The sequence below is a fragment of the Poromitra crassiceps genome (assembly GCF_964638095.1).
Source record: "Poromitra crassiceps genome assembly, chromosome: 8".
Taxonomy (NCBI): domain Eukaryota; kingdom Metazoa; phylum Chordata; class Actinopteri; order Beryciformes; family Melamphaidae; genus Poromitra; species Poromitra crassiceps.
This window is the reverse complement of record NC_139629.1, coordinates 40,433,438-40,455,171: the sequence shown is the minus strand read 5'-3', so window position 1 is coordinate 40,455,171 and position 21,734 is coordinate 40,433,438. Positions and strand designations below refer to the sequence as shown.

The window sequence follows — 21,734 nt, the reverse complement described above, 5'->3', positions numbered from 1 at the left end:
TGCTACTAATCGTCCTGGATGATTAGGCGCACGAAATCCCTCCCCGTCTTCATCTAGCCAGCCAATAACGTTTGAGGAGGACCCGTACCGTCTTCATCTAGCCAGCCAATAACGTTTGAGGAGGACCGTATTCGTGTTGTAAGATCTTACACGAGTGGCGTTTGAGGTGTCCTGCAACAAATTGACTTTTTGGAGACACTTTGACTAAGTGCCCCACACACACACACACACATCGTTGAAGTTGCGCGACTAGATGTCCCCTTTTTCCAGTTTACAGACTAAGGAGACTGCTGAGAAGACTGTGTGTTGTTCTCCGTCCAGCCCGCTTGGTTCAGATTGCACTAACCTTTCCTCCCCACATGGGGGCGATGTTTCTCTCTGTCTGAGGAGAGAGGCCTGTAGGAACCGCTCAGAAGACGATGACTTTTGCACAATAACAGAAAGTTTTTTTTCTTCTTACCTTATGCAACCGAGATCTGATTCTTTCATGGCAGGCTGAATGAGGGGAGGGGGGGTACCATATCTGTCTTTGTTTACTTTTATTTATGTTGTCTGAGTGATGTGCTTTTCCCCGATTCACACTCAAAGCGTTCCACACACACTCCAAACTGGGAACTGACCAGTACAAGCAAAATGTTCTACTCTTGGTCAGTGAAAAGCTCCAAGAGACTTTAAAAGGCAACTCGGTGGTACTGTAGTTGCTGCTGAGCGGAGAGCGTTACTCGTTCGCTTTCCCGTCTCAGATTCTCTCAGACTGTCTGGAGGTTTGAAACTAGCAATCTTTTCCAGTCACAGGCTCGCTCCTCGAACCTTCAGGTCAGTGGTTCTCAACGTGGGGTCCGAGGACCACCAAGGGTCATTGAGGGGGTTCCAGGGGGTCCCCAGCAAATTGATGGAATTGTTCAACTTCAGCATATTTCATTTACAAGGAGATAACACACTATGAGCATGTAGAAAAATGACTATTTTGACCGTAGTTTGACTGTTATTGCTCGACCTATAATACAGACACGGCATTCTCAGCAAAATAACTAACAAATTAAAATATTCTCAGATTTGCGTCTGAGAGACAAAATCTAATCAAATGGGGGTCCATGGCCTTATGTGGACTAAATTCGGGTCCTTGATATGAAAAAGGTTGAGACCCTCTGCTTTAGGCTACCACCTTTCACATTTCCTGCCTGAGTGTAAATGCAACCCATGTTGTTGTTGTCAGAAACATGTGTAGAAAATACCTTATGTAGCCTATTCGATTGCTTTCAATATTGGAAAAGCTTCAGATCCTTCTGGGTTTGACTTTTTCCAGACTATTAAATTTCAACAAACTGGAATGCTACATGCAAGGCAGGTCAATCAAGATTTTCGTCAACTGTCTGAAACATCTCAAACGCATATTAGCAGGCAGGCATGTAAGTAGCTAACAGACTGGTTAGGTTAGGGTGTCACTGATGTGGTTGGTTTCAGTTCAGTTTTAATTCAGCCAATTCAAAGTGATTGAGGCGTTTTATTTCCAAACACTTTATATCCGTTTTGGGGGGGGAATATCAATACTATCTGGAATCTCAATATTGAATAGCTCTAAAATGAAGAGGTTCTGGACGCTAGAAAGTGTTAGCATTTTGTCAGCCAAGGATTTTAGCCAAATTAGCTGCTAATCTTCAAAAACACCTGAAGTTGTTTTATTTTTCTGCTACTCCTCTTTTTTTTTTAACTGTAGGTGTAATTTTTGTGACATGGTTGGATATCTGATTTTGTAGCAAAACTCTTCATTTATTCTGTATTGAGGGTATTTGATTTTTTTTTTTTTTTATCTGCCTGTAAATGAAAATGATTGGCTTGCTTCTAATTTGACTGAATTGAAGCTGAATTAACTCAAGCCCTGCTGCTGTTCAGAACATGCGCTGTGTGAACGACTGCAGAGAAGACTTGTAGACATACAGAGACGCTACAAAGACAATTCATTGTGTCCAATGTTTGCATGAAGTCTGACCGACGACACGCCTAGCCGCCGTTAAGAAGGCAACATGGCGGCCTGGTTTCTTCTTTCAACAGTGGAAAAGACGGGACAATTTCATTCCACCATGGAAGGTTGAATCTGGGCATATTTGATCTGGACGATGTGGACTACTAATGTGGATGGCATATATCAGGGTCACCTGACTTGAAAGTGAGTATTTATTAATTGACTGGATGCTTGAGTGTTCGTTGGCACAGTGCCAGATGTTCTCGTTTGGCCGTTACATTAACAACCAAAAGCCATTCGCTCTCACGGAGCATTACTGTATTTAACGCGGAGACTGTGGTATTTTTTTGTCATTGCACTGGTGGACAGCTTTGTAGTAGATCATATTACGTGTACTAGATTTGAGTACTATTACTCGTATGTGCACCTATTACTGAAGGCTCTTGAGTATTTTGGCTTTTTGCGCCCGTGATTTGGACACTTCGAACTTCGGCTGAAAGTCCCAACACTCTGAACCCCCCCGTGACCGTCTGAGGTTTCTGCAAAAAAACTAACTACTGAAGGTTGAAGCCGAAAAAATGTAATTTCCCTCCCAGCCATGGATTTGGGCATTTCCTATATTACCAGAACAATAGAGAGCGGAAGTCACTTCCTGCTTCAGAACTGTACCAGAGATTTTCATCCGCCATTTATTTTCCCATAGACATTTCGTAAAATGCTTATAAAAATAGTTTTACTTGTTCAAACCAAACGGTACAGATATATTTAGAAACAGGAGAGATCACATAACATCTCACCCAGACCAAAACGTTAAAAGAAAATGCGGATTTAAAGACAATATTTTTTCGATGATGTTTTTTTTAAGTTTTGGGCTGAGTGAAATGTTCTATGGTCTCTCCCGATTAAAATATAGCTGAACCGTTTGGTTTGACCAAGTGAAACTCTTTTTATAAGCATTTTACAAAATGTCTAAATATTTGGCTGTGATTTTGATGCTTGTGAAACCTGCAAGAAAATACTCATTACTGAAAAGCAACCGAAGTTTTGGAAGGAGATCTTGGAGCTTTGGCAGCATTATGAATCTGCGATGTCCAACTGTCTTTACATAAGGCTCGTCTGTACATGTTCTCCAACCTATGGGGAAAAGTTTTTTTATTGGTGTCAAAAATTCTGCATTCAGTGTAAAATCCATTCCGTCTTTTAATAACTCTCCTTGATCTCACTAGCAAACGTCTTAAGCCGGCTGTTAGGGAAACCAAATTGAGAGAGAATTGGGGGAATGTTGCCTAATGAGGCGTCATCTAAGAAGAAACCAATGTTAACGGATCCGTGGGGTCTTCACATGCCCAGCAAAGTCATTGATAGAAAAGCTGCGTCAACTCAACTTACCTATACTAAACTCCTGCAAAACAAAGGAAGTGAGACTGGCTGGGGGGGTTTAGAAGGTTTTTGGTGGTGGTGAGGCAGCATGCTTGACGTGGGAAGATAAAAGAGGAAATTACATCTTCTCATTCATAATATATATAATATCTGATTAATTCTCTGTTGTACAATCCATTGCACCTGTGTACATAAGATCTCTTTCTGTAACTAAAAATGATTTAGCTACCCTTCGTCTTGAGTGTATATTTTAATGAAAAACAAATAAATTTACATGAGCTGCAAAAGAAGAGGTTTCAGTCTGTTTACAGTGTACTGCCTCCAGACATCAGTCTGTTTAAACTTTACATTGGACTGCTTCCAGACATCTTTGTTTGCATAATAGACTGTTTTCACAGGGGCCATTTTGTGTCGCAAAGGCAGGGTAAACACAGGTGCAAGCAACACACTAATGAGGGTTTCCAAATTCCAATCATGCAAGTTTGAAACCCTCATTAGTGTTTTGCTTGCACCTGTGTTTACCCTGCCTTTTCGACACAAAATGGCCCCCGTGAGAAGGGTCTATACTCAGCATCCAAGGGGTTGAAGGGGTGTGGTGGGGTGGCAGTTAAAAAAAACACATTGAGAGAAAAAGTCTTGGTGCTGCTACATGAAATAGACACAAAAATAGACACAAAACATTCCTTTGATTGACCAGATACTGCATTTAAAACAGGCATTTTAATCACATGCAATCTCTTTGTGAGAGCCTTGATTATACACTGGTGTGACCGTGTTGGACTCAACTGTGTGCAGTTTGATAAGCACTCAGACAGAGGGCGCTAGTGAGCTGTGCAGTAGATACTAGGGTTCCACTGATAGGGGTTTTGAACGCCAATGTTTTTGGATTGAAGCTGTCAATATGTAGCCAGGATTTTATTATTATGATTATATTCACAAAAACAAGTATCTCCAAAACTTGTTTTTGGCAGGATGTGAAAACTGACACTGCATTTTAGACCATGCGATAGTCAATTTGAAACTCTTGAACTCGGAACTTTTTAAGGCAGGTTAACCCACTGCACCTACATAATGGTAGGCGAAAACACCTGGATACACCAGGGATACATCAGGCCTTTGAATGAAGAAGTGATTTACATACATTACAGAAAAAATGATAAAAAAAATTGAAGAGAAAAGACAATCTCATTGGCTGATACCCGGGCCGATACATAATAAGTCGATATTAGCCCGACCAACTTGATCTCAAACAAATAATTTACATCAAACAAACACGACTTGTCCAACACCAAGTTACGTGTTGGAGACACGTAAAGAAAGTGTTAAAATTCTGTTTTCCCTGCATGAAAGGAAATGAAAGTTAGGTGAAATAGGCACGACTATAAACAGGAAGTAGAGTCGCATTGAAGTAGCTCAGTGGAAAGTATGGGTGTTGTTGTCGGGTGGTAGATGGCTGAATGATTGTGCCTTCAATCCTGGTGGCCAGAATTAAATTCCCAGCGTCTACAAAGGACATTTCTACCGTTGAACAATAAAATAGAGGTTTTCTTATTGAACCATGTCCAAAGTCTTTCCCTACAATTAACCAAGTTGTTTTAGTTGCCTAATTTGGACCGTTAGCCAACCTTTAACTGAAAATGCGGTGTCCAATTGCCACAGCATCTGATTTGTGTTATTGTAACAGAATTCAGTTGATGGTGCAGGAATGTCATTTTCACATCATTCGTGTCATAAATAAATATATATAGATAATATATATATACATAACATAAATCTCATCTCAGAGGAGGTTTGTGCTCATTTCACAACTCTTTATGAGGTCATGTTGGGCAAGAAATATCAACACGGCAAACCCTAGTTTGTAGCATGCTCTCCTTCACTCTCGTATCATGGCAGAGCTCACACTTAAAGGGACGCTCCCCTGAAAAACAACGCTGATTATATTTTTCACCTAATCGCACGCATATTCAGAAAACTAAACAGTTTTGCAGGCATTCATTTAGTTTGACAGTTATCGAGAGTTGTTTTGAGTTAAGTTGGGGACCAGTGATGTCATTCATGCACAAATTAATGTGAAACTGTTTACAGTTTTCGGACGTGTGTGAGATTATGTGCAAAATAAATCGGCATTGTTTTTTGGTGGAGTGTCCCTTTTAAAGGCTCTAAGCAGAGAGCGTTAGCCAGCAGCAACAGAGCCAGTGTCATAGAGAGCCGCAGTAACGAGTCCGGAAATCATCGATGCTAACAGCCCTGGTTCAACACAGTTTTCGCCTATGGGAGTTTTGAATGGGTTTTTGGCGCGATGCTTCTAATAAGCTCTCTGGGCAACGCTGGCTTAATCAAACGCGAACCAGATGGTAGTAACATCATCTTCACACATGAAGACCACTTTTATGAGTTTTGAAGCTTTTATGTGCCGTTAAAAGGACGGCTAGCTAGCAAACGGCTAAATGAGACTACACTTTTGAGTCGATGGGGATATATACGTCAATAACGTCACCACTTCAAAGGGCGAACACGGAAATTCTCTTTCCCTCACCTGGTTCAGCCCCGTTCAGCGCGGGGTAATCAGTGCACACATCAACAACAGTCCAGGTTGAGTGCTGACGTGACGTGGAAGCCTATGCGACAGTGTGTAGTTCTGGATTAGCTTAGCTCGAGCATTTTACTTCTAGGGCTCGCATTTACGCTTCAAAACTCATGAAAGTGGTCCTCGTGTGAAGATTATCCCGCTGAACCTTGGTTCGCGTTTGATTAAACTTGCGTTGCCCAGAGACCTTATTTGAAGCATTGCGCCAAAAACCCATTCAAAAATCCCATAGACAGAAACAGTGTTGAACCAGAAAGTTCGGGACTTCCGCATTCAGCCTACAAAAATATGTCATCCCTGCGGCTCTCTATTATCATGGTACTTTTATTTTTTTATTTAACCTTTATTTATACAGGGGGAGTCTCACTGAGAGCAATGCTTTCTTTTTCAGGAGCGCCCTGTTCACATTCACACACACACATTCATACCTGGAAGCTGACCAGTACAACCACAGTCTGATCTGCTGGCCACTGACCAGCTCCACTGCAGCTCCGGTTGGGGTTAAGGGCCTTTTGCTCAAGGGCAAGTCAGTGGTGGTAAATGGTAATGAGGGAGGGGAAAGTGTGTCAGTCTAGTGACTGAGAGCAGGTCTGAGAGCAGGTCACGTGGGGGATGGGTTTACCCAGGCTACCGGCAGGGACTCTGTGCCTTGCACAAGGACACTTCAGCAAAGTGGATATGTGCTGTCATGGGTTTAACCCAGGCGGCCTCTCTAATCACTATAGTGAACTCTTAATGGTCCAGGCACAGGCTGCCTGCCACCAGCAGCAGCACAGTCAGGATCGGGGAACTCAATGGACTCGTGCCGTTGTCCGTAGGTACTTCCAGTGAAGTCTTTGGACCTGCTCTACCAGGGGAGCTGCTTCCCCACAACTCGGCCCCAGAGGCACTCTTTGTTGTTGAAGCTGTTGTTGAAGCTGCTGTAGGTTCCACCACATCCCCAGTCTCTCCTGCCTCTGTTTCGCCAACAGAGGCTCCGTCTTTGGGGGACTGCCGGTCGGAGTCGACCCCGTCGGAAGTCTGAAACCACTGGCACTGGAAGTCTTTCTTCCACATCTCAGCCGGGTCTGGTTCAGCAGCTGAGTCTGGCTGATCCGTGCCTTTTGGTGCCTCTGCCTGAGAAAGGAAATGGCAAATAATTTTGCTAATAGCGAACACAATGTTGCCTTAATCTTCACAGAAACCTTGTATGACATCTGTATGATACTACAGCCCCATCCTGTCTGTGACCTAATCAACCCATCCGAATGTCTAAGTTCATCTGAAATCATCTCATCTCAAAGACATCTGTTCCTAGAGATGGTTCAGTTCCTTTTCCTTGAAGAACTTTGCTCGAAACGTCACTTTTTTGTTGGGTGTTTGAAATAAAAAACACAAACTAGGAGCCCTTGCAGTGTGCGAGCTTTTTATTCATTTTTCACTTTTCAGTTCCTTTCCTGGCATAGGATCAAATCTCACAAGATAATTCGCTGTTGTGCCTCAACTGCTACAGTACAAATACATAATAACGGTTAATAATAACGCTTATTGGATTCCCTACTAATATTTGTATTGCTGTTATTGGATCCCCCCAGATGCAGAAAAGAAAAGAAAACTGTAGGCATTTCAGATATTGCTCTGTTACCTTCTCGGAGACTTTCTCCACCGGTTCAGATGGGGGCGGGAGGTGGAGGTAGGCGGAGCTCTCCGAGTTTTGGCGGACGCATCGGCCACGCCCCTGACACAGGGAGGCCGAGCAGAGACGAGTTGCCGTGGTTACGTTGATGGAGTAGGGCCCCAGGACCTGACGGACAAACTCCGCCAGATCGGAACACTCTCTCTGGCAAATGGAGAGGCAGGCACCATGTTATGGGTTGATAGATCGAAACCGTGTAAAATAATTCAGTGCAGATTTATGTTTCCTTTAGTAAATCAATTGGGACCACGTTTCTTCTTGGAAGTGTACGTGAATTGCAATTTTCATGTTTCACAGACTGGTTGGTTGGTTTACTGTGTGTTTCTACAAAATGGTGTACCTCAGTCTTTGTCTCGCCTCTCTCCCAGATAACAACTCCTGCTGTTCCCATAGCAGCACTTTCTCCTATGGTGTTGACAAGGTCTGCCTGGAGAAATAATATATCAACAGTCTCTAAAACAGTCCAACATCTTAGATCAGATATTTGTTTTTCCTTTGTTTATCTGGGGAAGCATTGCTGAGCTTGCAAGCTATTCTTCCTGCTTCAGATTTATGTAGTTCCACTGACACTCACACCTGGGAGAGCTGCGTGGGTTTTTTGTTTTTGAACACTGAACCGCTCCTCTAGATTTGGAGGTTAAGTGTGCCTTGCTCAAAGGCTTCTAGGGCCTAGGCAGAAGTCATTTAGGGAGAAGAAACTCAAGGGATTTGACCTGCCAATGTTCCAATAACAACGACGGCGTTCTCTAACCTTTGATGGTACCACCCATAGAATTTTTAAACATCAATATATTGTCGTTAAATTAATTGTGATACCTTGGTATAATTCCTGTAAACAAATTAGACTATGATCAAGACAATTAGTAGCGTATATCTCATGCCAGTGATATTGTTACTGCTAGTATTTTGTTAAAATTTAAGACCACATCTCCCATAATTCCCGTAGACATTTCTTAATGCTTGTAAAAAAAATAGTTTTACTTGTTCAAACCAAATGGTTCAGTTATATTTAGAAACAGGAGCGACCATAGCATTTCAAGTTTTGGTCTTAGTGAAATGTTCTATGGTCTCTCTTGTTTCTAAATATAGCTGAATCGTTTGGTTTGACTAAGTAAAACTATTTTTATTAGCATTTTACAAAATGTCTATGGGAAAATAAATGGCGGATGAAAGGTCTCTGGTACGCATGATGAAGCAGTTAGTGACGTTGACTTTGGCTCTCTATTTTACGTTGATATGTCCTCACCTGGGACAGAAAAGTATTGGTGGAAGTGTAGACGCTCTTGACCAATGGGAATACAGGTAGATCGTACGCCGTCTCAGCTAGAGATGCCACTCTCAATGCTTCTCCGATTTGATTGGACAAATACAGCCTGGCCCCAGAGGTCCCGCCCTATAGAGAGAGTGACATGTTACATATTGATCAGGTGCGACACAATTATTTATTACTAGAATTACAGCAATACTTGGTTTACAGTGAAGGAATGTGAGAGCTTAAACCTGAGCGTCCAGACTGATGAACTTTGATATATTCTGGTCGGAGGAAAGGAGTGCAGTGAGGTGAAATGGTAGAGTGGAGTAAAGCACACACAACAGTTGTTGGGGAAAAACAACTCAGAACTGTAAACAACAGTTGCTGATCATCTTGAGGCAAATGAACACAAATCATTTCTATTTCTGTAAGATATTTTGTGCATTTCTTCTTAAACAACCCCTTTTCATAATTCACATAACCTACGTCAAGTTTGATGCTACTTTCTTCTATATACAGTAGATATGTTTGTTGTTTATTTGACCTTTCCTTTAATACATTTCAGAACATACATGTTACATGCAAAAATTGTATAACATAAATACAACAATGAAGAGAAAAAGGAGCATCTTGGATACTTGGAGCAAGTTTTAATCACAAAATTATAAATTAATATACAGGACAAGATGTTACTATCCCTTGTGCCAAAATCCGAGGAAAAACACATTTAGAAGCCCAATCCAGAATAAAACAAGCTAACAGGCTAACAAACTAATAAACAAGACACAAATCACCAGTTACCTACCCTAGCCAACAGCAGTATAAAGCATGTCATTGGGGTTTTCAAGTGGGCACCTTCCTTCACCGACGTTTCGTTAAGTTAGGCCCACGACACCTCAAGAAGGCTTAACGGTGTAATCCAGCGTCCTGGAAACACCCCCCTCCATGCTACCACCACACAACTGCATATTACCTCACTATCTAAGCCTAGCTATCCAGGTCGGTTCGGTATGACATTCCTAACTACACCACCACTGTCAATGATTCAGCCCTGTTGATGCGGACCGTTAATCATGACCAACAACAAATAAAGTACACGTGTACTGAAACAGTTGAACAAACAATGTACATCTTTATATGTACGTATGAACCGGGGCACTCTTTGTTCCCCAAGATAAATACGACAAAATCAAGTAAGAGGGAAAGAAAATTGACATCAAACCCAAAACTCAGCTCAGCACATACATATTTATGGTGCTACTTTGTTGCAGATGCAGTTACCGAACATATAATTGGGACTGGGAGTCACATTATGGAAAAATAGTGCATCAATTAAGGTTGCATCTTGTCAACGTATCCTCTATACAAATGATCTGGTACATTTTGTAGAGATGTTTTCATCCATAGGCTATATTACAGAAAGGTTTCTACGATATGTCGTGTGAATTAGCATCATAAACTTCTCAGATGCTGGTGTGAACTGGCTGCGACAATGGCAAGTTTTGTAACTTTTTCCCAATCTTAGTGATAAACCAACTTTGGCGTTTTTCATTTCCCTGAATTGTTAGTGTTGCGCTGAAGCCAAACTGTGAAAGATTGATTGGTTTGCATCTGATGCAGTTGGGAGTTGCCTTCCTGCAGTCCTGCAGATGTTGTACGAGTGAGATATTACTTACTGTAACTTTTTCAGACTTTTTCTTCTCTCAACTCTTGACTTCTTCTTTTTTTGCGTAAAAATCCATCCTGCTATTAACTGTGTGTGAGGCCAAACAGGTTACTTTTGAGTGTATTCTTTTAGAGCAGTGGTTCTCAAACATTTTCACGTCAAGGACCCCTAAATTGAGACAAATTAGACCACGGACCCCGCATTTGATACGATTTTGTCCCAGGGTCCCCCATCTGATAGGATTTTAGTTTTTAGATGTTTTATTACAGAAAGTGTATAAAACATGTCAAAAATAGTCACACATTGTAGTGTGTGTGTGTGTGTGTGTGTGTGTGTGTGTGTGTGTGTGTAAGCATCACCTACCTGCAGCTTCTCCAGGGTGAGGAGAGGGTAGAGGGCGGAGCTTCGTTTCCATAGCCACAACAGCTCGTCGTTCAGGGCCATCTCCGCCGCAGAACAGCGGGTCGTTTCATTGGCCGACAGGGTTTGGGCAGGCGTCTGATTGGCCGACAGGTTTTGGGCGGGGTCGCCGCCGTAGCAGCTGGGGTAAGGCGAGAAGCCCCATAATGCCTTGGGCCTCAACCTGCTGACCTCACGCAGAGTCTCCATCATTATGGACTGGGCTGCCGACTCAAAGTCCACCTGTGATGACATCATGACATCGCTGTTGGTTCAGTTCCTACAGGAAGTTGTGATGTTGTGATCTCAGTACTTAAAGGGTAACTTTGGTATTCAAGACACAGCAACAAACACACTGGATCAAGAGAAAGGTGAAGAAAAACATTCAATTGATCTCATTTCCATGTTGTCAGATACTTATAATAAGCTGAGCCTTTCACTTCAGGCAAAAACAAGCACTTTTGTTTACGGTATTCTTTATTTTCTGTCTGTTGAAGCCCTACTATGTTAATGCTTCCTTGTACTGTCTGTATTGTTATCTACGAAGCAACAGTGTATATGCCCATGACAAATTTCCCCCAGGGGACAAATAAAGTATAACATAACATAACATAACATAACATAGTAGTGACATGCCCCGTCGGCTTTAAGGCTGAAACATAATGGCAAAGGCATGACCCGCCCTTCTCTGGCTCTGATTGGCCTAGCGTCAAATGTTGTTGATCCAATCACATTCGCTTGGCTTTCCTGCGTCTCTCCTTGTCTCCTGCGCCAATCAGAGGCAGAGATGGGCGGGTCGTGCCTTTGCCATCCTGCCCACTGGCCAGCTGCTGAGCTCCGGCCGACTGACTGGCGGGTCAGCAACAGTGAAACCGCCCGGCCCCATGCCGCGGTGTTGTGCCCTTTTTTAACTTTTGAGCCCCTGCCCCTCTAAGGGTCTCTGCACGGCCCTGCATAAATGGAAACTAAAAAAAAAAAAAAAAATGTTTCACATGTTTAAGAATACCTCATGGATAGAAGTCATAAAAATCTCAAACAAATCTCTTCAAATTCCTCCACCCAACATTCTGCAAATTGCCTCGCAGATTTTGAGAAAGCCCACAGCAAAAAGTGAAAAAGCATTTTAGTTGCAATAATATAAAAACTGACATCCTGGAGGGATCCTGTTTCTTTCTTATTTTGAGTTTCTTTCTTATTTTGAGCCCTGTTAGCTTATGCTGTTGTCGCTAGTAGTAAATCCTCCTGGGGTCCAACACATCAGTGGGTTGAAAGGCAGAAATGAAAGTAGAATTGCTTTTATTTCTAAAGTTTTATTTCTTATGAAACAGTTCCTTGGCCTGAGATCCTGAGTGTAAGAATCTGGTGGAAAAGTTTAACCACTCAAGTACTAACTGACATACATACACCCTAAGGGGCAGAAGCAATGTGCTTTGAATTTGGGGTGAAATCAGCCTCATTTAGCATAAAACAAAGTGTTTGAGTTGATGCAAAGTCATTAGAATAATGAATAATGTCACAATGTCACATGCTGCCCATTTCATTCCCTCCGCTCTCCTACTTTTGCACTGTTTTTCTTCCCACATGACCACACTTCTCTCTTCTATACAAGGCAATGTCCATGCTAAAACCCGTGGACAAATTGGTTGACACTAGAATGGATCGGCAGGAGGGACATGAGGAGTGATGATCGATTGGTTGGGTTTTTAGGCATGGAGAGTGAGGCGGGGTTAGGTCCCTCCGGCCGATCCATTCTAGCATCAACCGGGGACAAATTCCACTCTCCCTTTCCTTCCAGTCTTCCCTCTAATCCAATCCCCTCTTTTTTATTCATTTGATCATTTGATCCTTTCCCCCTGTTCCTGTTCCTCCCCCTCCTTACCTGTTCCTGTTCCTCCCCCTCCTCACCTGTTCCTGTTCCTGTACCCCCAATCACCATCAACGGCACAGTGGTGGAAAGGGTGGACAGCTTCAAGTACCTGGGAGTCAATATCCACCAGGACCTGACATGGGCCGGCCACACCGCCACTGTCGTCAAAAAGGCCCAACAGCGAATACACGGACTCAAGCGCCTGAAGAAATTTGGGCTAAGGAAAGAAATCCTCAGGGACTTCTACAGAGGCACCATTGAAAGCCTGCTGACTGGCGGCTTCACCACCTGGTACGGGAACTGTACCACCATGGACCGCAGGGCGCTACGGAGTAACAGCACAAACCATCCCCACAACAGCCTGTTCTCCCTGCTACCCTCAGGGAGAAGATACAGGGTTCCGAAAGCACGCACAAATCGCTTGAGGAACAGTTTCTTCCCGCAGGCCACGAGACTCCTTAACATACACAAATAGTGTAGTAGCCGCACTGTACCGTACTGTAGCTGCTACCATTACGTATGTCTAACGTTTAATTGTATGTTTAATAAGGAATATGCTATTTGCACCTGTATGTCAAATACGCCGAATTTAAAATGCCGAGTTTAATTGTATGTTTAATAAGGAATATGTTATTTGCACCTGTATGTCAAATACGCAGAATTTAAAATGTTTAAGCACGTCTAAAGTATGCACCCGACACGTGCACCTATGTGCAGTGAATATGCCACTGTCTCTGACTTGTCTTATCACTATACTGCCTTATGCTTGTTGTGTCTCTTGTTGTTTTTGCACCCATATGCCCTGTTATATTTGTTATATTTGTACTATTTGCACTATGTTGTAAACGGAGTCCACAGCACAAGAATTTCACACGTGATACTTGTACCATGGAGTGACAATAAAAAAAATCTTGAATCTTGAATCTCCTCCCCCTCCTCACCTGTGACCACTTCTCCACCTCTTCGGGGGTCCAGCCAGGAAAAAAAGTCCTCAGCAAGGCCCTCGACGCTTGCAGGTACGCCGCCTGCCTCTCTCGGTTCCTCGACCACTGGGGGGCCCACTCTGCCCAGCGCAGTACCCCCAGCCCCAGGTACCTCGGGGCGGGTAGCGCCGCCACCACGTCCTCCCCGGCCTTCTGGAGGTGGTTCTCCAGCCGCGTGTGCTGCGGCAGCCCTCCGTTGACCCGCGCGCTTTGGCCCACGAGATACGGGTAGTTCCCCAGCGTGTCCTCGTAAAAGACGGCGACGCGACCTTCCCGTTCCATCCCGAAAGACGCGGGGTCGGGCCGGCCGGAGCAGGAGGAATCGGAGACGCCCCAGAAGACGATGAAAGGCTGTCCGGAGAGGAGAGGGGCGCGGGCGGGCTGCGGGGGCGCGGCCCGGCCCGGGGCAGGGGAGGTGGAGAGCACGAGGAGGGGCAGCAAGATAGGCAGCTGAAGGTGAAGGAAGGTTGAGGTAATGGTTCTGGACGATGAGCGAGTCCTGACAGCGTAACAATTTGGTTTTGGACTTGATCGTGACTCGGTCCACGCCATCGGAGCGGCCGCCTCTCTGGCTCTCACTCCTTCAGGCCCTCACAGCCAATCATGTTCCTGGAAGAATTCAATTCAATTCAATTCAATTTATTGTTAGTGTCTTTGGCTTCACAGGTTTGCTTGCACACATGTAAAGTACAGTACACAGACACAGACACAGTACAGTAAATGATAGGGTACATAATACAACATAGAACAAGACAACAGGACAACAGCACAATACAGACAGCGATAACGGACATGGTTCTGATGTGGATGAGTCTGACGTTTATGAATTTAGCAGATTTATTGCGTTTGGTATGAAAGATTTTTTGTAGATGTTCTTGGTTGCTGCAGGAACTCTATAGCGTCTTCCCGAGGGCAGTTTTGTGAACTCATTAAAAAGGGGATGTACAGGGTCACACACAATTTGTCTGGCTTTTCGTGCCACCCGTGTTTTATAAATACATCCAAGTTGTTCTTGTTCTTTCCCAATAATTTTACTTGCCATGTTTGTAATTCGGGACAGTCTATTTCTGTTCTTAACTCCTAGATTCCCATACCATGTACACATGTCAAAGGTCAAAATACTTTCAATAAGGGTCCTGTAGACAGTCTCCAGAATAGCTTTGCCCAATTTTGTATGAATCCAATTTCCTCATGAGATACAAACACTGCATTGCTTTCTTAAAGATGTATTCTGTGTTGGCTGTGAAACTTAGATTGGAGTCAAAAAAGGTTCCTAAGTATTTAAACTCCTCTACTGTTTCAACAGGCTGGTCATCAATCAAAACAGATGTAAAATCTTGACCTGCATTGCGGTGACTTGCAATGACCAGCTCCCTAGTTTTAGCTCCATTAATATAAAGGGCACTGTCTTCACAGCATTTAATAAGTTATTCAATGTGGTGGAAGTATGTAGATTCATTAGCTGTGTCCCCTACCTTCATAAGGCCAACTAACACCATCAGGCTCATTAAGCAGTAAAGTTAGTTGTATCAGCAATAAGAACGTAATCAAAGCATTTTAGATTAAGTGAAATAGCCTACTAATTAATACTATTCCCTAATTACGGTACTTCCTTCTCTCTACTTTCCTTGGATTGAGCTGCAGTGTGTTTTGTCAAACCCACATCTCAGTTATTTCAAGGCTTAAAATCCTTCCAAGTCTTTTCTCAGCTTCATCTCGCCTACAGGTGGTCTGAGTCTAATCAGGAAGGGATCATGAGGGATTTCACCTGGATTCACTCGGTCAATCGATTTCGTGGAAAGAGCCGCTGTTGCTGTTGTTTTGTACGCTCACTGTAATGTAGCAGAGCTGCAGGGTGGAGGCGCTAATACAATGTTTCCAATGTTTAAATACTCTATACAGGCACAGGTCGTTTCAGCCAAGCAATCTGATTGGTCAGAGATGCATTCCAACATGATCCTTCCCATGAGGCTTATTGGTTGGTGTGTTGCTACGTTTTCAACAGGGAGCAATTTAGTTGTCTTTCTCGTTTTCTTTATTCTTTTGTGTATACGTTCTTTTTTTGTGGGGTGGGGCATAAGCAGGTTTACTTTCAGATGTAGACAGTGTAGAACCACGTTTAACTTTGCTACTGCCCCAGAGAAATGGTTTGGAAAATCCACACTAATACAGGATTGCTGCCATGTTGAAAAGATCTAAAGTATGAAAAGCAGGTACATGCTATTGTTTATAGGTTTTTAAAGTTAACGACAACCTCTATACTCTCTAGGAAACAGCAACAGAAGTTTCCTCCTCCTACACAATGAAGTTGCATGTCCACAATAGGGTCGAGTAAGCTAGCTAATTAGAGAGGAGATCCAAGAGAAACTGCTAATTAGGAGGTAACATTTCACCACAAAATACTGGAAAAACAATCATGATTTGTCGTTAGATTTGTCTTTGTAGCTGAGATGTGTTGTGGTGCTGATCGCTTTCTCATCAAAAGAGTGCAGGCTGGAAAGTGACTTTTCAAAGCCAGAAATCTCAGCAGCAGCTGCATGGCAACAACCTTATCGCACCCATACGCCACCTGCCACCAACCACCCACCTGCCACCAACCACCCACCTGTCACCAACCACCCACACTCCACCAACCACCCACCTGCCACCAACCACCCACACGCCACCAACCACCCACCTGTCACCAACCACCCACATGCCACCAACCACCCACCTGCCACCAACCACCCACCTGCCACCAACCACCCACCTGCCACCAACCACCCACCTGCCACCAACCACCCACCTGTCACCAACCACCCACCTGTCACCAACCACCCATACGCCACCAACCACCCACCTGCCACCAACCACCCACCTGCCACCAACCACCCACCTGCCACCAACCACCCACCTGTCACCAACCACCCACCTGTCACCAACCACCCATACGCCACCAACCACCCACCTGCCACCAACCACCCACCTGCCACCAACCACCCACACGCCACCAACCACCCACCTGCCACCAACCACCCACCCGCCCGCCACCACCACCCACGCTGATATATTTAGGTCATTATGTGCTACAGTACTGTATATGGGGCCAGTGTTTCCCCTAGAAAAAATGTCAGGCCTGGATGGATTTCCAAATATACCCCGACCGCAACGGTGGGGGCCCTCGCTGGCGACGCTAAACTTTTAGCTAACCTGTTCGCATCTATGTTTGCAATGGCATCCCAAGTATCATCATACTATTATGTGATGCGATGTGAACAGTTGCATTATGGGATGTGCGTTTCCCAGGCAACGACACACGTTGACACGTTTTGGTACACCGCTGCACGCTGGCACAATGCTCCTAAAAGCAAAATGTTTATCGTTTTGAATGATTTGGCATCTTCTATTACTGTCAACACTGTCACCACCAGTATTGTTGTATTGTAATAATATGCCATGAAGGTTTATTGAAATTCTGGGGAGAGCAGGAAAAAAAACAAAAAAACTTGTTTTTTGTGTTTTTTTTTCAGCCCTTTGAATGGTAGGGGAAACACCCTGTGGGCAGAGTACAAAATACTTGTTGTCCCTTTAATCTAAGAGACTATTAGTTAAGGAGCGTCTCTGTCACATTGATCATGCTTCTCCCTCCCACTTCATTTCATGAGTCACATATTCATTTCCATTCATCGCCGTGAGACTGACGCACGGCCCGCAGCTCCTCCAGCCATATAGCGGACCACAGTGTGACGCACCCAGACACATCATCAGCATAATGATGAAGACGGGACTAAAGTGCGTCAGCAACGCACTCAGGCAGACAAACACACATGCACACACATGCACACGCACACACACACACACACACACACACACACACACACACACACACACGAGAGAGAGGGAGGGATAGTTTGTTGTAAAGAAAAATAACTAAACTAAAATAGTCAATGTCATGGTATATAGGTTGATGCAAAATGTGTCGTGATGCACAGTTACTCTAATTTTTAGTGGAACAGCGAGGGAACACATCATCAACTGTACCTGCTTGTTACATTTGAAGAGACCATGTGCTGACTGAGGAAGTTTGACAGCTGCCTTAGAAGTTGGTTTAGAAATAACATCATCGAGTGCTCGAGTAACATCACTGATGATGTCATCATCAGTTGTGATTGTGACATCATCAGTGACATCATTACTGACCAAAATCATCACAAATCTCACAATGTGGGACCAAAATGGCAGACAGACAGAAAGACAGGCAGAGCCCACTTACTCAATTTTATATATATATATGATGAGGATGATTGCTCAGTGGGTTAGCTACAGTAGACAGTGTAGACTTTTATTCTCTCCACTTTTATTACTTCTTTTCTCAAAGCTCTTCTAATTGTGACGCAATCATCTCATAAGTCTGATTAGCACATAGTCTCCCGCTCTTCTGGCTTTAACGAGCGGGCGTAACAGCAATGGAAATGGCATCGTCGTTAACGGGACGCTTTAACATTTTGAAATGTTGCTTGTTAGCACCGCTAACATTCCTCATGGACCCCAAACAGCGCAGAGAGCTGTGAGCTCGCTAACAAGCCTTTGAACAGAGACTGAGAGGAGGAAATGTTCCACAATGTGACGAGGGAAAAATAACTAACTGCAGCTCAAACTGTCAAGGCATTCCAAAGTTGAACTGAATATGTGCAGAGCAATTATCTGAGCTTTCACGATGGAACGTCAGAGAGCCAGAGCCGCTCCTGCTCTCCTGTTCCATTTGGACTAATCACACTGTGAAGAAGTTTGACTCCAACTGCTCTCTCCATGGAAGTAGGCTGTTTTTATTATGATGACTATCTGGACTAGCTGCATTGGAACTGTGTTAAAACTGAGAAAACTACAATGAAAACTACTTATACACCATTATTTGAAATAGAGGTTGGTTTAGTTTATTTGCACAGTTTGCACAGTGATAAAATATAGAAGCAAATTGATAAAGAAAACAGATAAAAATGTGGTGAGAAAAGCACAAAAAGAAAAGATGCAAATTACTATTTTATGCCAGTGGAAAGAAAAAAGTTTTTTTTAATAAAAAATCTCACCTCAAACTGTGGCATTACACCTCTTTAAATAAAGGTAGGTTTATATGTTGCAGATGAAAGTATTTTTGACTAATTGTAACATTTGCAGCAGGACTGATTAATGTGCACATTCCTCATGAATTCAACTTCTGAAAATAAAATATTAAATACAACGTCAACTAGAGATAGCCTACTGGCTAGAATTAATTTCAACATTTAACTCTTAAACAGGGATCTTTTGGCACAGATAAGACAGGGGCCAAACAAAACCACCTTGTCTCTGTAAATCTGAACCAGCATGTTAAACAGCAGATTACATTTGGTTGCAGGTTACTGATTGCCTGCTTAAAACTGTCATTTCTACTTAATCCATCAGACTCGTGTCACTCCTGATCTGACACTCATCCAGAGCCGTTCACCATGACTGTAGCAGCAGAATTAGCTTTAGCTTTAGCATTGTAGCAGCTAATGTAAGTGAAGAGGTCAGCAAAGGTCACAGAGTCCATAGTGCCCTGAGAATATTACTGTGATCCAAAAACGCTTAAGATACTGTATGTGTTGAAAGTAATAGTGCTGGGAAAATAAATAAATAAATAGATAGCCTACAAGGAAGGAAGGAGAATGGATTTTCTTCTTTAAATAATCAAATAATTAAATCACATGCAAACCTTTTTAATCTTTTCTCTTTTCTGTATTGTGCATTTTATTACTGTTATCACTTTACAAATAAACTAAAAGTAAAATAATTTACTAGATTGTTTTACATGATATTCTAAATAGTGTTACTTTAATCAACTAGTATGATTAACCATCCATGATTGTTATTTCAAGTTTGTCTATATAGTTTGTCTGGATTAGTGTTTCAGTGAAATATGACAAGTCACCCATTGCCTTCTTTTTGAAAGTATCTGTAATCTGATTACCGTACTAACTGCAGCAGGTACCCTACCTTTTCTATTCCACTTGCTGTAATCCCCTACTCCACAACCTGCCTAGTAGTAACCTAGTGAATGGAAAACATGATAATTGGCTAATCTGTTCAGACTGGTCTGTGTTTACACGTCTGTCTGGTTAGTGTTAGAGTGGAAAACCCTGCTTGCGCTCAATTTAGACCTTAAAGATCACATTTCTAAATCTGGCAACCGGAAGCTGTGAGATTACTGCTAAACATGTTGTGCTTGCTACTGCTAGTCCTGACGCGGGCTACCAAACTACTTTGAGCAGCAAATAGATCTACAGTGAAGTGCAGCAGGTGTATTCTTGGTATTTTGCACAAGCTTTTATTACTCTTTGTATTTAGGTGGAATTACAAAAGACACATGTGCTTATGAAATTATATGTACTGTAATTAAGTGAGTGATTAAAGGTGTAATGATTACATTTTCTACATCATGGCTGTAACGCCCAGAAGTGTCATGCCCATTGTAACTGAGGGGGCAATTGCCCCCTCAGATTTTTGAGAGGGGGATTTTTTTTTTTAATAAACATAGGCTATAATATTATAGGCTGTGTATGGTAGTTGAAACATAGTTTCAAGTTGACGTTTATTTATGTTTGTAGTTAAAACAAAAACATAAATACTGTATAGGCTACATACAGTACAACACAAAAGGCTGTTATTTACCCTTTGTCGCCACCTGGTGAGTAAATATGTAACTAAAACCATTAAAATTTACAACCGGTCCGCAACTTTTTTTTCCATCTATCTACCAGTCCTTGGCACAAAAAAGGTTGGGAACCCCTGCTCTAGTATAGAGGACACTAGATGAGACATATACCAAAGGCAATACCAGCCAAAATAAACATTGTGTTACATTGCTTTGAAACGTGTGGTCTCCCTTTTTTGTCAAGTCCATTGAGCTTGGGCAGTGGCAATGTACTTAGTCTGGTGATTATGGATCTTTCCAGGAGGCTGAACAGTTTGGAAAATAGCCTTATGGTTACACCTGCTCAGTCTGTTAATTTAAAATGAGATATTCCTCTAAATCTCGCTTCCAACCCCCCACTTTTTTTTTGGCGCCGCAGTTTGCCCCCTCAGATTGTTGGCTTGTATGATATGCCCCTGGTAGCGCCGCAGCGCTGCTGAGTGAATAGAGAGGAAACACTCGGAGGATCCAATCAGGATGTGAAATAAATGAGATTAGGAGGACACATACGTCACTGCAAACTTCCAAATTCCCAGAAAAGACCGCTGCCTACAGCAATGCTACAGCAAGCCACTGTTCAGCGGGACTTAAAGGACAGTCTGAGCATTTAGGAAATCTAGCATATTTGATTTAGAGAATAATCCTCTCAGTCAAAAACCTCGCGTGTCTCTGTGGCTTGGTTGTTGAAATATTGATTTTCTTTTAATTTAGCAATACTCGTGCTTGCTAATGTTGCTGAAAACAATTTTCCAAGTAATGTATGTTTATATAGTGAACTGTATGATACAGTTTGGACCATTTGAAAGGTGGTAAATATCTTTAGATATTTTCTTGAAGGATTTTTTTTCCCTGCTCCATTGACTTGTCATCACAAATATTTCTGCTTCCAATATTTGGTGAAGTTCACCACATATTGTAGTTAGAGTCACTTGTAGCCTACAGTATACAGTAGTACCAAGTTAAGACAAGTCAAACTTACCGAGGCCCGGCGCGATCCTGTTCCTGTTCTCTCACAGTTCAGATGTTTTAATCCTCTCTCTTCTGTTTTATTCTTGATTCTTCCACATAAAGAAATGAAGTCGGCCTCCTGGATTTGTGTGTTCATGGATGAGCTGTAGATGCTCAACATACAGAAGACAGGAGGAGCCTGACGTCCAGACGGAGGGATGAGGTAAAGAAATACAGTAGAAGACAGAGAATTGAGATGTAAAAGAAACAAGAGAGGAACAAGGTAGGTAGGTAAGAACGTAGGTAGGTAGGGAACTGAG

The 21,734-nt window shown here is 42.9% G+C and overlaps 1 protein-coding gene across 1 annotated transcript; it reads right to left on the bottom strand.

The window, feature by feature from the left end:
• Nucleotides 1–6,665: 6,665 nt before the first annotated feature.
• Nucleotides 6,666–14,327, bottom strand: LOC310780713 (hyaluronidase-1-like; the record flags this gene model as incomplete). The annotated part of the gene is made up of 6 exons (XM_083641223.1): nucleotides 6,666–7,049; nucleotides 7,558–7,752; nucleotides 7,949–8,035; nucleotides 8,855–9,001; nucleotides 10,890–11,168; nucleotides 13,734–14,327. 6 exons carry the CDS (start codon nucleotides 14,325–14,327, stop codon nucleotides 6,666–6,668), a joined length of 1,686 nt encoding a protein of 561 aa, XP_083497349.1.
• Nucleotides 14,328–21,734: the final 7,407 nt, after the last annotated feature.